This window comes from Meleagris gallopavo, chromosome 14 (genome assembly GCF_905368555.1).
Source record: "Meleagris gallopavo chromosome 14, MGAL_WU_HG_1.1, whole genome shotgun sequence".
NCBI classification, from domain to species: domain Eukaryota; kingdom Metazoa; phylum Chordata; class Aves; order Galliformes; family Phasianidae; genus Meleagris; species Meleagris gallopavo.
The window spans coordinates 19,142,369-19,157,689 of NC_139417.1; the positions used below are offsets into that span (position 1 = coordinate 19,142,369).

The following is a 15,321-nucleotide window of genomic DNA, read 5'->3' on the forward strand; positions in this document are numbered from 1 at the left end:
CACTGCACCCCGGCACGCACTGGCTGTGCCATGGAGGAAGGCTGGGGCCGTGGGCTGCACCATCACAGCTGCTGGCACCGCTGCAGCCAGCAGAGCCCCGAGCACAGCAGTGAGAGGTGGTGGGGAAGTGCAGCCCTGCGCCAACTGCAGCCAGGGCTGTGAGTGCCACGGCCGGGCTGCTGCAGCACTGTGCTGTTGTCCAAATAAATACCTGTGGAACACCTTCAGCTGCATTCAGGGACTGCTCTCCTACTGCTGGAGAGCAGAGAGGGATAAGAGCTGGTACCAATAGATACTTCCAGAAGTGCATTCACTGCTGACAGCACTCGCAGACAGAAGTGCTCTCGCTCAGAGCCCTCTTTGGTGTCAGAGTGAGGGGGTTTGGAGGACCTGAGGATGGACTGCAGAGCAGACATCAGCCCAGCACCCAGCACAGAGAGCCACTGTGCAATAAACCACTGCTAATCACTGCGAGAGCTGTGCAAGCAGTGCAGCTGAACTCCCTGCAGAAAGCATGCACATCCTGAGTTATTTGCTCAGCTGCAACCAGGAAATACAGGTATTTAATAATGTAGAGGAGGAAAAAAAAAAAAAGAACGTTAAAAGGGCTGCCAGCACTGGGCAACACCACAGCCCCACACAGCACTGCACAACCGCAGCCCCAACACTGCAGGGAGAAGCACTGCTTTATGGAGTCCCTTTATGACTGCAGTGCTCTCCATCACAGCATGAGAAGGGCTCCAGGAGCAGCTCATGCCAGCAATCAATACTCCCAGGAAAACAAAATATTTTATTTCATTTCTAAAGTATCCAGGCTGTGAAATGAGGTCCAAAGTGCCTAGCAGTCCTGCTCTGAGCAGGGACCAGCCTGCTACAGGAGGGGATGGGGATTGGTGTCTGCATTACCCAAGGCTCAGCTCCCCGCAGGGAGAAGGCCCATGCAGACACCTGATCTGCACCTGAGTGGATCCAGCACAGAAATACTGCAGCATGTGGATCACAGCAGCGCCTGCCCTCAGCTGAGCAAAGCAGAGCCCAAAGCAAAGCATCTGCTGCTGCTGCTGCTCCAGGAACAAGGCGAGAGCAAAAGTAAGGCTTTGGCATAGGAATGCTTTCAACAAAACATTAATTACAGAAATAAAACCACCAGGGCAATTATTCCCAGTTGCAGCACGGTGAGCGGCGGCTGCAGCTCATTGCAGGGCAGTTTCACCTATCAGATGTATCAGAAACTGTGCAGGTACTTTCCTCAGAGCTGTGGGCTTTGCTTCCGAATAGCTCCAGGATGCACAGGAACAGCACAACCTGCGGCCATCTGCAAAGGCACACCCCAAACATCCCACAGCACAGCGCCTTCCCATCAGCGGCCGTCACGGTGCAGAGCCCAGCTCTGAGGCCTGGCAGCACAAAGCCAACCACACAGCAGCACAAAGCCAACCACACAGCAGCACAGCCCTCTGCATGGGGAGCTTCAGAGCACTGCCCGCCCACGGCAGAGCGCTGTGCTTTCCATCACAAGCTGACACCTTCCGGCACCCGGCTGCAGGATAGTGTAAATATTTCTGCTCCCAAGCTCTGCAGAGCCCAGCACTGACACCCTGCAGCCTCAGCCCACCACGCACAGTGCCGCACAAGGCAGTGCCCCATGGGACCGACTGCAGTGCCAGCAGAGTGCAGCCAGAGGTGTGCACAGCTGCAGCACAGATCCGCCTTAGCAAAGATCTGCAACAGTGATTTATTATGATTTATTACCTTGGGCAAAGAGGAACTTTATACAAATGCTCATCTGCAGCCAGCACACACAGACATGGTAGCAGAGATCACAGGATAAACGAGGAAAGCAATTGCCAATTAGGAACTCATTTGAGCTCACATTCCAACCATGCCTGTAAGTAGTATTGCTCACAGAGAAGTGATGGGTTGGTTTATTGTCAGAGTGCATCAGGTGCTCTGTGCAGGAGACCTTTGTAGTACCCAGCTGCAGCTATGGCTGAACTACTGCTTTCGCCAAAAATGAAATTTTCCTTCTGAAAACCTTCCTGGTGATGCTCTGCCTTGCAGTTTTGCTTTCTCCATGAATTTACCTTCACACAATTTTGTGCAAAGCTCTTTTAGCAGCTTTACCAGTGGTACAGTTATTCACTAAGAGTTTGAACTTTTGAAATGAGCAATGGTCAAACTGTGGCCTAATGAAGGATGCAGAGAATGCCCAGCAGGACTCAGCTCTGCGTCCTGCATCCAGTGGAAAAGGTCCTGGGCTCCTGAAGGGAGCTTCAGGCAAAGGGGCCTTGCTTTTCTTGAGGGGCACCTTCTGAGCTGCCTTGGAAGGAGGCAGGAATCTATTTCCTACTGAGCAGCACAAAAAATCCCAGTGCCAGTGCTCCCAAAGCAGCCTCTCCCCCACACCCCAAAGCAGGCTGTCATCTCCTGGGCTGCTTTCTGAGCTGGAAAGGGAGAGCGAGGTGTGTGATGGGAGGGACACACCTGATAGGCAGCAGCTGAGCCCCTCCCAGGGCAGTGGCCAGGTGGGACAGTAGCTGACACTGACAACGCAAGCAATCCTTGCTTTAAAGGACACAATCAATATAAAAAAATAAACAGTTGAGGACTGTATTTGCAAAGGATGAATGGGATGCACTTAAGAAATAAAAATCTGGGTTTTATTTCAACTTAAAATGGCTCTTGGGGAAAGCCTGCTGCAGATGTAAGACACCAGGCCACGGTTTGGTTCACTGCAAACATCAACAGAGCTGTTTATATTTGGAACATTTCCAAAGACGTAAGAACTGTTACAAAGCCTCGTGCCTCCCCATGGGCAAGTAGGAAGGAGTCCTCAGAAACTCAGCTGAGGAGGATCACGCTCTGCTTTCCTGCTTGGAGGGACTGTGTTTGAACAGAGGACTGTGGAAGGAAGACAAATTCCCAAAGCTTCAGCTTGTGCCACGCTCAGGGTGTTCATCTTCAGAAGGACGCGGTTCTTCTCCACATTCCTCTCACACAAGGGGACACGCACTGCAGTGCTGGCAGTGACCATGCAGAGCAGCACCCACTTGCAGAAGCAGGGCTCATGCAGGGCTTTAATGCAATCGGGGGTTGGTTGCACACAGCTGGCCCTGCAGTACTGCCCAGCATCCCATGCCAGCCCCCTGCTCCCAGCAGAACAGAAAGGCAAGCACAGTGCCTGGCACCTCGCCCTGCCTCACTCACCTTCTGTATTGATTTTTCTGAGTACTCTCCAGCCCCTACTCACTTAATGAATTAGACTATTTATCCCCTCTGGAAATGGAAGTGTATTTTCCTCTCAAGTCAGGATTTATTGCCATCAACTACAGATTCAACTCCACAAGCAGCATCTGGCTTCAAAGCCAACAAAAAGCCTCAGCTATCGATACAATCACGCAGGTATTAATGAGGAAAGCTCCACCAGGGCTGTTTCCCTGCTGACTCAGCGGAGTTGCAGTCCTTGTGCAGCACACAGCACTCAGACTGCACTGCCACAGCTGGGCTCAGCAGATGGGCAGCACTGCAGCCCAACTGCTCAGATTGTCACTGCACCTAAAACCAAGAGTGATGCTATAACCTCAAGCACCCACCCTGCACCAGTGCTAACCGGGAAAGGTGGGTTTGACTCATCCTGAGCCATGATGCACTTACACTGCAGCAGAAGCAGAGCTCCACATCAGCACAGCTCTGCAGAACACAGGCCAAGAGGCACAGCCCTTCACCTCCTGCCAGAGGAGTGTTCACAGCTCTCCTCAGTGCCACAGCTCAGTGTGTCCCAACGTTACTCACAAGAGTTTTTTGAGGATGTTTTGTGCATGACAATGAACATCACCAAGAAAATGAATTACTATTAACTCAAATATAATCAAACCATAACGATAAAGACCTGGGACGTACAGCAGTGGATGGAAGCTGACCTGCTGCAGTGAGTCTGACACTGACCATTACATACATTCCTACTCTTCTCTGGCAAAGTATTTTCTACTGGCACACAGTATTTTTCTGTTCATCGTTGATTACTGTGACTTAAAGGTGGACCTAAAAGCATAAGTCAATATTTGCCCTCTTTCAGAAGGCATGGTCTTACTGACAGCCAGCCAAACAAAAAAAATCTGCTTCCTATTTTTCCCTCTGCATCTCCTCCATCCCACAGAGGCACTACCCCCCACTTGCCACAGACAGTTCTTCCAAACCAAATCACCTCTCGCTTCCACACTACGTGGAGTACTTCCAGAAGCACAGTGCCTGCTCCCAGCTGCATATTTAAGGCCAGAACACTCAATGCCCCCAAACTTTCCAGTTTCTTTCAGCCATAACACACAAAGCTGAAACAGCAACACCTGCTAATGAACAAGTTTCCAAGGATGTATTCAAAACCAGCACATTTCTGCAGTTTGAGTTTACAGTTTATTTCACTAGCAGAAAACCAAATTACATCAAATCAAACAAATTTATTGCCCTTCTAGTGTGGTGCTCAAAGAGGGAAGAGTTTCCATGCAGCCACAGCCTGCAAAGCCCACACTGCAGGGCCTGCACATGTGGGCAGGGCAGGGCTGCAGTGCCACACAGAACCACCGCTTGGCTGCAGGAGGGCTCACCCTGCACCCCCAGCAGGATTACAGTTATGGGGCAAACAGAAGTGCCTGCGCACTCACTTGGTTATTTTAAGGCAGCCTGAATAGCAGTTATGCAAGAATAAAGTACCCTGATACACTGGAAGCAGGAGAAGCCTAAGAAGCACTTCTCAGGTAGTGCAGAAGGCTTAAGACTAAGCCCACAGCATCAGCTCTTCTTCCTCTTGCTCCTAGGAAGCAGTCGATCCCCTCCTGGCAGCCAGGACTGGCACGTCTTCCTCTTGCTAGTTCTCAGGTCCAGAAGGCAGTTGCTGGGAAAAAAAAAAAAGTGGAAAATATGGTTTCCAAGGTGCTCTGAACAGGCAGATGCTGAAGGTTGTACAAAGGCACAGCAGGCACTGGGTGCACAGCACCCCCAGCACACAATCCCACCGGGGCATGAACAGAAACACGCTCCATCTCCGTGTCTGAGGGTAGCAGTACCCACAAACCCCATGTGCACAGATATCTCCAGCACCGCCCACGTCTGTCCTGGAACAGATCTGAGCAGAAGGAGTAACGGCCTTCCCAGTTCTTCACCCACAGCCTCCAGTGCTGGCACACTCACATGCCATCAGCAAGGTGTGCATGGAACAGTCATGGGGAGAGCAGCTGTGGGGTGGCTGTCCCACCAGGACAACACGTGGGGCTCCACCTTCCAGCTGCAACCCTTCACCTGAGGCTCTTCTCATTATGGACAAGGAACGTTGCACTGGAAGCTCAAAGTGTTTTCATTTCAGTTACAGTTAATTTTAAAGGGAAAAAAGTTAAGCTATCCTTATTTAAATTATGCAGCTCATTTCCATCAACCTGCTTTGAGCTTGGAACACCACACAGAGTTGACGTGAAAGATACTGCTCTTGCCCGTCAGTAGCCATTACTAATTAAACATTCCTCATAAACACATCTTTTTAAAAACCATTTGCTAGGATGAATCTACCCTATGAGGACCATTCATTTGGCTTAAACAGGAAATTCACAACTGAAAACAAGATGAAATCTGGATAAGAGTCTGGATGAGGTGCTATGAGATACGGTTTCGTAGCTTAGTGGGTAGTAATGGTGATAGGAGGATGGTTAAACCAGGTGATCTTGGAGGTCCTTTCCAACCTTGTGATTCTAAGAAACTCAAGAGCTGAAGTCCTTTCCCTGCTGGCACAGCAAGATGTACACACACACACATCAGCAGGAACAACGCGCATCCCAGAGCCTCTAGCAGCTCCCCACGGTTCCTCCTGCCCAGCCACAAAGCACGCAGCACTGCAGCTCACAGCGGAGCCGATGAGACGACTCCCTGCCTGCTCTGATAGCGAGCAGCTCTGACAGCAGCACAGCTGCACAGGCAGCCAAGCAATATGACTTTCTAGTATGATTGCTCATTTGATTTGCTACTCAATTATCCTTCAAGCCTCTTGGTATCGCTTTCCATTTTCTTCACTGACTTTGTGTGCCTCAGATTATAGGCTCCACAACGAGCCCGAGCTTCATTTACCCACTACATCCGGACAATACTATCACAGAGCATGTCCTAACATCCCCGAAGGCTATGATAAACCCTCTGTAGAATCTCCCGTGTCTTCAACACCAAACATCCAATAACAAAATAATTACAGTTAAGCCTACAGCTGTTGAAAACAACGGGTTTTGGTTTTTACTCACATAAAGTGCCTACACATGGAAGGATGTCACCACTCTCACATAACCCAACAGACATCACTTCTGCGTCTTCCTTGTCCAGGTTTTGTTTTATAAGGAAACCTCATGTTTTCTATCTTTGTTTCGCTGAACTTCAGATAGGTTACAAACACTGAAAGTTAGCATTGAATTAAGTGAGCGATTAGTTATTTTCTATGTAAATTCAAATAAAAACCCACCAAGAAAACTCAGAAAAATAACAACAGAAGTTGACAAGGTGACTTACAGTAACCTAGAGCTAGCACTACACCAGAGATGGCATTGGTCACAGAAACCACCCCAGACCAACTGACTGCAACCAGCTGCACACACAGCACCCTTTGTCTCAGCTGGCACTGCTCACAGGAGCCACGATTCTGCAAGTTTTGAAGAACAGAATGCTGGAGCCCTGAGAACACCGAGCAACACGAAGCAATGCCACACAACAGCTCTGCGACTTGCTGCAGCACCCAGCGCTACACTCTTCCACAGTCAGCCTTCCCAAACCCTGCAGACACAAAATAAGCCAAGAATAACGCTTTCTAAGCTACAGCTTCACTTGTCAGCAGATGGGATCCAGGGTCAGTACAGGGCTGGGTGAAACGTGGGGCCTCTAAAACCTGTTTCCAACTCAACTGCCAACATACACCTCTGCATACAGAACAAGTAGCATTGCTGAGAAAGCACTGCAGTGCAATCACTGCATGGAAACAGCACTGAAACTGGAAAGAAAGACAACGTCATCCAAAGATACCCTGGTAAACAAGCAATCGTTGCCTAGAGGTTTTGTTTAATAAGGCAATTTCTGCACACGGGGTCTCTGTCAGTACATTATTAAATGCTCCTCAAGCCATGAATCTGCAAAGCCATTGACATTTGTATAACCCTGGGTACCAGCGAAAACCTGAAGGGAACAGATGAGTTCAGATACGTAACTGCACCCCACAGCAGGTCACATGCAATTCAGGCGTCTATGGCCCTGCTACTAACACATACCTGCACAAAGACGCTTGCTTCATCAGAAACCGAGTCTATATCTGAAGGATTAAAGCCTTCCACACCATTTCTGAACTAGAACCGAAGACCATTTGTCTGCCAGTAGCTCTGCAAAACCATCGTGACCGCCAGCGCAGACCAATGAGGAGTGTGGCTGATGGAAAAGCAGGCAAGGCTCGGGTACGTGAGCCAGCGTGGGAGCAGGAGGCAGAGGGCACAGCAGGGATGTGCCTGCAGTGCTCGCGCCGCAGGGCCAGGCCTGGGTGAAGGAACACAGCAGCAGACACAGGCCGCAGGCCCTCTTAAGCTGAGCAGGCACTCGTTCCAACAGGACGCCTCCACCCCAGGCAGGGCACTGCCCGCTGTGCTGGGACCAGGGCTGCCAGCCACTCCTTTGGTTTACGTTCACTTCAATAGATCAGAACATTTTTGTACTCTTCGGCTTTGATCTGCTGGCCACGTGGCGCAGTGCCACCAATAGTGAAAGAACAAAGCAAGCATGGCTGACCTTCCACAGCAGTGTGCACATTTCGGTCCTTGGGAAAGGCAGCTCCCTTCCCATACCCGCTGGTTCACTTTGTAATGCGGTTGGCTTGGGCAAGGACAGAGCTCCAACTCTGGCATCCAACACCTGAGACGGAGGGAGAAGAAACAGGAAAGCCCCCATCCTTTCTTTTAGAATGAGGTGAGCTTGTTTCTCAGAACACTGAAGTACATTGTGAGGTAGGCAGGATGTTTTACTGCAACTATGCACAATTAAAGACCATCATCCTTTTATCCTTTTCTTTACTTCACAGCGCACTCCTATAGGAAATACATCCAGCAGCTTACTCCCTGAAATCTCACTAGCAGCTCTCTAGAACTTTGCTAAGGTGTGAATGGTGTCTCCACAGAAGCCTTTCATCAAACCCACACTCAGTTTTAGGCCTTCAGATCCGATGCTGCCCGCAGAGCTGAGCAATCCCTGCGGCTCAGCACTCGCACACTACTTGCCATACACATCACAGAACCATAAGGCTTTCATTAAATGGTCACCAAGAGGTTACTGAGAGCCTGAAATGCTGCCTCAATTTCATCAGATAGAGTAAAATGAATTTATGTAGTCCCAATAGCATTATACCACAGCAAGTGGATTTGTTACTTAAGAGAGGATATGAAAAGCAAAGAAAAAAAACTTTGAGAGCTCAGAGAATGCTTAAATCGTGCTTAAGTTAGTTTCAGGAATGGAATGGTGTTTTGCTAAAAATATGCTGCAAATTGCCATTAAAATATCCCTAATCTGCTCCATCTGTGCATTGTCACAAACAAATGGCAAGTATGCCATAGAAAAATACTCGGGTTTATTTTTTGAGTATTACTGTCTAATCTCTTTGTGTCAAAATAAGACAATTAGCAGAGATGAAAGATGACTCCAGGGAATTTAAGTAATGTCTCAATTTTCATTAAGCGCTTCATAAAATAGACAATCCACTCTAAATGCAGAATATGAATATTTATTGCTTCTTTATTAGATCTATCATGGAAATTAAGATGCTCAGCAGATCACTGCCTCTAAAAGGCACAGCACGCTGCAGTTCAGAACTGTTCCAACACCCTGAGATGTGCTACAGGCAGAGCAGCTCTGCTCTGACCAACCTCAGCCCAACGCTAAGCAGTGGGAAGGCTGCTTTGGGAAACAAGGCACAGATGCTGAGATCCAAACGCACCACAGCACTGCTGCCATTTTCTCACCTGCTTAGGGAGAATAAAGCATTCGCACAAGTTTGAAAGTTTGAAGCTTTTTTTTTTTTTAAATAGCATCAAATTCTCTTTTAGAGACTTGTATTGTAAAACCATAAGAAACCTGTAGCTCACCAAAGCAGCCCACAGTGCAGCTGGCACCACACACAGCTGCTCCCTGCCCCACTGCAGTGCTCTGCTTCCCTGCCCCCAGGAACACATTCCTCAGCCACAGTCAACCAGAACCAGTGACCGCACTCTGACTGCTGAGCAGCCCCTGCAGACTGCTTCCCCTGGAGCTCCAACTTGAGCTTAACCCTTCCAGACATACAAGAGATCCTAAATCTTCTGAATCCCATCTGTGAAAAACATGAAACAGTCGACAGTTTTAAAAGTACTGAAAAATCACATTTGGCAAAAGAAGTAATGCTCATGAAGAACTATTTTCTCCATTTCAGTTAACAAAGAAATCCTGCAGAAGAGCAATAACTTGGATTTGTATTGTTAGTATAGACAAACGTATTCTCCCTCATCACATCCACCTCTGAACAGAGACTCTTCTGCATAGCCTTGTCCTGAGAAGCCCCACTGAATTTCATAGCTAGACCTGTCCTCAGCAGAGTGCCCATCTCAAAAGTGAGATCCTCTAGGGCTGCACACAGCAATGCTTTCAGCCCTCGTGCCCAAATACCAAATAACGTCATTTGGAATTACAGATATAAAAGGATGTAAAAGACTGAACGCAGGACTATTTAGAAGTGTTCTCTGCACTAAGAAATTGACATTTGAACCTAAGCCAAATACAGACCATCCTAAATTAACTCCAAAGCATAATGTTGATTATCTTATGTACTAAAATACATGGAAGTTTCAGCTTTTGACATCACTTGTTTTGCACATACCCAATCATCAGCCATAACAAAAACAGAGAGAGATGATCAGCCCCCAAACCAAAAATCCGTGCTGGTTATGAAATGTTTTTGTGCTGGCCTATGCCTTCACAGGTACTAAGCTTGCAAAGCAAAGCTCTCCCCTGCTCAACCAGCAGGACACAATCCTGCAATGAAGAACAATATAGCTGTAATGAAATGCATAGACCTGACTTAATTAATATTCTTGTGCACTTACCAACCTGGCCAAACCTTGGTACCACGCAAATAAAACAACCGAAAGTGAACTGAGTGAAGGAAATTATTGAAGTAACAAATTATTCTTGCTCTGGATATATATCATAACTAACATTAACATCCAGTACTGCTAAAGAGGAACACCCCATTAGGGAATCCAGCTCCACACTTGACATTCCTATTTCTTCTTGGACTAATGAACCCATGCAAGAAGACACAGATGCAGTCAGTCTTCATTCCTGTTTCTTTGTACGATACCTATAAAGCTTTTCAGTTGATGCAACACTGCACTACTATAAATCTCACTCTACCTGCACACCTTCAGCATCCCCAGATAGTCCAACATTTGCTCTCCACCTTCACGTATTTCACTGCGTTACTTCAGGAATCATCGGATGGTTTTGCAGCATTTCTTTACAGAACACCTTGCACAGACACAAACTTTAAATCTTGCCAATAACAGAAGGGGATTTTTGTTCTTTGAAAAGAAGACATTAAGATTCTAGAAACAAGAATGTGCTCTTCTCTCTCCTAACAGAAGTCAACCAAAGCAAACGCTGCAATTCCAGGATGTTCAACTAGACACAGAGATACAGGTGAGCACTGGCAACAACCTAACATTAATTTTCTACTGTACTTAGTCTCTTGTTTTCCCCTTAAAAATAAAAAATAAAATAGAAAAATTAGTCTGTGTTTGTTTTGTTGGTTTTTTTGTTTAAGTATACATCCATACTCAATGTAGGCTTTGGAACAACGCTTTTCAGCCACTCATCTGGGGATTCTAGGAGCATCCACGCATTATTTTCCAGCAAACCAACAACACTGTAGAAGTTTTGCCTCCAATAACTGTTCTCACTGAGCCTGATGTTTTAATAGCATTTGCCTCTCTTGCAGAAAATGTGTAGGATTCAGGAAAGCAGAAGAGACTTGAAATCAGCCTCAAGTATTTTTCCACCTGTCTATTTCTACCTACCTGTCAGAGGACACCAAACAAATCTCAGCTTCCAGATCTCTCAAGATATCTGAACTGGAGCTGAAGGGAAAAGCAAAACACACGTCAATTATTTTAACAATGCTCACACCAAAGGTCTGTAAACAAAACGATTAATTCTGGCAGCAGAACTTGTAAATGAGACAGACCTTACACACAGCAATGGGAAATTTCCACCAAAGCCCAGAAGGTTCCTTTCTTTGAGGAAATGAAGAAATGGTGTGCAACCCCTATCCGTGGGCAGGGTTTCTTCTCTCTTTCCCAGTCGGTCTCCCCCCACCTCCCATTCCTCTTCAGGGCCAAATGAGCAGCACAGTGACTGCAGCACCATGGATAGGAGAAAAATACCACTGGCACAGAGCACAGCACAGAGGAGTTCAAAAAAGGGAAAATACACAAAGCACTGCTGCCATATGGAGCACATTATTCCAAAACAAAATGGATTTTGAAGTTGTGTGTGCAATTTTAGAAACTCATCTGTGGTTCCCCAGGAATTTTTATGAACTGCTGAATAAATTTATCTAATTACAAGCATTACTCAACAGAGCAGCTTTAATTTGGAGATAAAGGCAACTCAAACTAAAAGCAGTGACTGCATTTATAGGGAACAACGTTTCATCCCTGCACCAATTACCAATCCCAGCACACACAGCAACTGGAGGAGTGAGAGCAGCCCAAATCCCAGCACCACACCTGGGTGCTTGGAGGGAACATCAGGGAACCCCAGCATGCCCAGGGATTTCTTACTGCACTACTGAAGATGACATGAAATACTCAAAGGAAAAACACAGGAAAGCACACTAAAAATGATGGTGACAGGGGAAATTGAGAAGTCTAGCAGGTTTATTTTTTACTCCCAAAATTTGCACTCTGTCAAGAATTCATCTTCAGCACACAAGCTGGATGCCTAGGGAATGAGTTATCATACTTCTGAATCCTGCCCTGATGCTCCAGTTACACTAAAAGAAGCAGGGAGATTTTAGCGTTTGGCTCCCTAAAATAGAAAAAGAACAGGTTTGACGACTGAACACCGTGTACTTTATTGCCCTGAAAAATATATTCTTACTATCATTAATCAACTGTTTGTCACAAGCAAAACAATATAAGTGAAAAGATTTGGCTAGCACTCAGCACAATAATGCAAGTTCATAATTTGCATGCATATTTCAAAGTTTACGCCTACCAAACTGTTTTAAAACCATGCACAAGACGTACTGGAGTTACTGACCACCTCAGAACGTGCCTGTGTAAGAGAACGGGCAATCAACACAAGAGTGGTCTGAGCCCCCCACAAACCAGCTCAACTCCTGCACTTCCATTGTACTGAGTGATGGAGGACATCACACCTGAGCGCCCACAGGCAGCCAGCGGGGCTGAGTTTCCCAGCTGTGACCAAACTGCCCTTTTTTTCCAGCATTTCTTCAAACGCGTCCCTCATTCCAAGGCCGTCACTCACTAAGACAGTTCCCCACATCTAGTCTGTGCTAAACATCAGCTCCTTGAACAAAGATCGAGCCATCTCCTGGCACTGAGCTGCAGTGACTCCGTGCTTCGTACCATTTTCCACGTGTGGGGAGGAAAAACAACTCTAAATGGATAGCTGCAAAACAATTACAAAAAACATTTTCCAGCTCTTTATTGAGACGCTGAATATTAAATCAAAAGGAATGCTGACCAACTGAGTTCAAGTTTTTAAGTAATTTTGCTTTCTCTCACAGAAAGCTTCCAATATCTCCTTATTGTTGAACAACCTGCACTCAAACTGAAGAAAATGAATGAAATTGAAAAGAAACAGCAACCTCGTTCTGCGTGCTGCTTTTACGGATTTTAACTCAGTGAGGCCAAACAGAATTCAGCAGACAGTTTTGCTCATTTCTTCAGATGCTTCTGGCTTCCCAGCCGGCAGACACGAAGGGTTTGGCTGCAGCACCCACTGCATGCTGAGGGTCAGCTTCCTCGGGGCACTTACAGGCAGTAACGAGTGAACTGCTCCCTCCTTGATCATCAGCTGGATTTCACTCCTGCTCTCCCTTTGTTAGTGAGGTTTTGGTTTGGTTTTGCCTTTTAAAGATAAACACACCACTTTAAAATAGAGAGAAGAAAGCTGACAAGTGTGGATAACATGTCTCATTCTAAAAATGAAAGGAGCAAACGTCTCTGCTTTATGGCAGATTAAGTTCCCTCTTGGCTGCTCAGCAAGCAGAACCCTTCCATCAGTCTGTCCTGCCCTGCTGCCAGCACGCGCATGGAGCAGTTCTCGCTGTTGGCACCAACTGCAGGCTCTCTCATGTCGCCAGCTCTGTTTGAAGGTGAATGCCCAGCCACAAGGAGCGAGGAGAAATATTTTTCTCTACCTTCCTGCCCTGCTTCCTGCTCCCATTCCAAACTCCAGCCTGCCTGTGACAAACAGCTGTAGTGTGCAGCGTGTCAGGCAGCCAAGGCAATGCAGAGTGCTGGTACCCTCACATCTGTTTCCAGGACTCAAAGGTGTCCAATCCACAGCTGTGTCTGATGTCTGACACCTACGCTATGCAGGCACCACACCCTGCACAAACCAGAGGCCAGCAGCCGTCCCCTTTGTCTCCCCAGGACTGCACCCACAGCCCTTGCAGCTCTGTGCCCATACATTACAGCTCACAATTGTTGGAACAAAGGTATGAATTAACAGAGAAGCAGCAGCAGCATCCTTACACAACGGACTCACATTTGAGGACAAAAAAAAAATCAAAGATAAAATGCTCCCATCTAACACTTGATGTTCACCTTCTCTGGCCCACAGCAGCACAAGATTAACTCAAAACCGAACTACAGAATTGAAAAAAAGACTTTCCCCCACTGAAAACAGTTCTCACACACTGCCTCGTGCCAGAGACGAGCAGCCCCAGGACAGCATCCTGCTCACCCCAGCCTGCAGTGCCAGCAAGGCCCCCCCACAGCTCTCCCAGCCGCCCTGCGCTGCCAGCTCTGACAAAGCCACGGCTGTGAGAGGTCTGCAGGGGATGCTGCCATCCAGCACCCTCCAGTCTGCACGCTGTGCCTTCTCCAGCTGATGAACTAAAGCTCAACTACTGCAAAGCACCTAAGGCCAAAGCAAGTGACCGGATAATCACAGACCTTCATCCTGATCAACAGCTGCCAGGCGCAGTGCCAAGCAGCCCCACTTACTGCAAACGAGCCCCGACTTGGGCAAGGAGCTCAGCTGGCAGAGCTGCAGTAGCTCTGTGTATCCCAGAGGCACAGATTTACACACGCTGCAGGTACAGCGCTTTTCAGTCAGTGTTTCAAAATTAAATCACCCTGTTTCACTGTACAATATAACATCGTTAGACGAGGCCAAAGATAGATTGTCTGTGCTGAGAGTCCTCCACTCTGCTCCTAAGAACTGATGCTCTCTTCTAACAGCAGTTTTAAAGTGAAATAATTTGTTTGAACGACTGAATGTTATCTCAGTTTTATAGAGTACTTTTAATAAAATATTTCCTCTGTGTGGTTCATTAACTGGCTTATCACTGTCCCACCTAGTTTCTTTTATAATTTTTCTATTGTTTAAACTCTTGCGTAAAGCTTGGCTTCACTCCCAGAAAGTAAAAGAACGCAGTGAGACTATTTATATGGAGAACTAAAGTTCCATGAAAGCTTTATGTATGACTTCACAGCTTTGAAAAAATATCCTTTAAAAGTCAGTGCTTTGTTCTGCTGTTTATCTATTACGAGCGTTTTGCTTCATTGGTGGGATCATCAATTTCTGAAAAGACCAAACACGTTCGGATCGATGCTCCCACCCCCATGTCTGGTTGGTACCTTTTCTCCAGCAGGCATGGAGTTCTCCTGTCCTCACGTAGAGCAGTGACTTCTGCATAACATCAGCACTGGCAAGATTACTACAGGCGTAGATACGTTATATGGCCTGACTGCTCCCTTGGTTGTACAAAGCAGAACTTTAACTATTGGTATTGGATTGAAAAGGGGCAGAAGTTCTTGTGAGGAGGAGGTAGAAATCACCAAGTCAACTGCAGTGTCATTAATAGAACAACGATGTCAGCTCTCTGCCTTTGTGACTGCTTGGCTGTGTTCCATACACTGCTCAAAATCCAAATTTTCTTTTAATGTATCACAGCATCAGGCCTCCATAGAAAAGGGCTCTCTCTGTGCCTAAAAGTACAGCACGCAGATTTGGACTCCCAAATATATTTCAAGT

The 15,321-nt window shown here is 46.9% G+C and overlaps 1 protein-coding gene across 5 annotated transcripts in view; it reads right to left on the bottom strand.

The window, feature by feature from the left end:
- Positions 1-4,387: 4,387 nt before the first annotated feature.
- RAD18 (RAD18 E3 ubiquitin protein ligase) overlaps positions 4,388-15,321 on the bottom strand; it is a 35,794-nt gene continuing 24,860 nt past the window's right edge. For 3 of the 5 annotated variants that reach the window (XM_085235789.1, XM_085235786.1, XM_085235787.1), the window contains 3 exons: positions 11,106-11,165; positions 7,795-7,917; positions 4,388-4,888 (listed from right to left, as the gene is read on the bottom strand). In XM_085235789.1, coding sequence (XP_085091915.1) covers positions 4,786-4,888; positions 7,795-7,917; positions 11,106-11,165 — 286 coding nt within the window. In that variant the 3' untranslated portion in view covers positions 4,388-4,785. The remainder of the gene's footprint in view (positions 4,889-7,794; positions 7,918-11,105; positions 11,166-15,321) is intronic. The other 2 variants (XM_085235788.1, XM_085235791.1) reach the window with 2 other exon arrangements.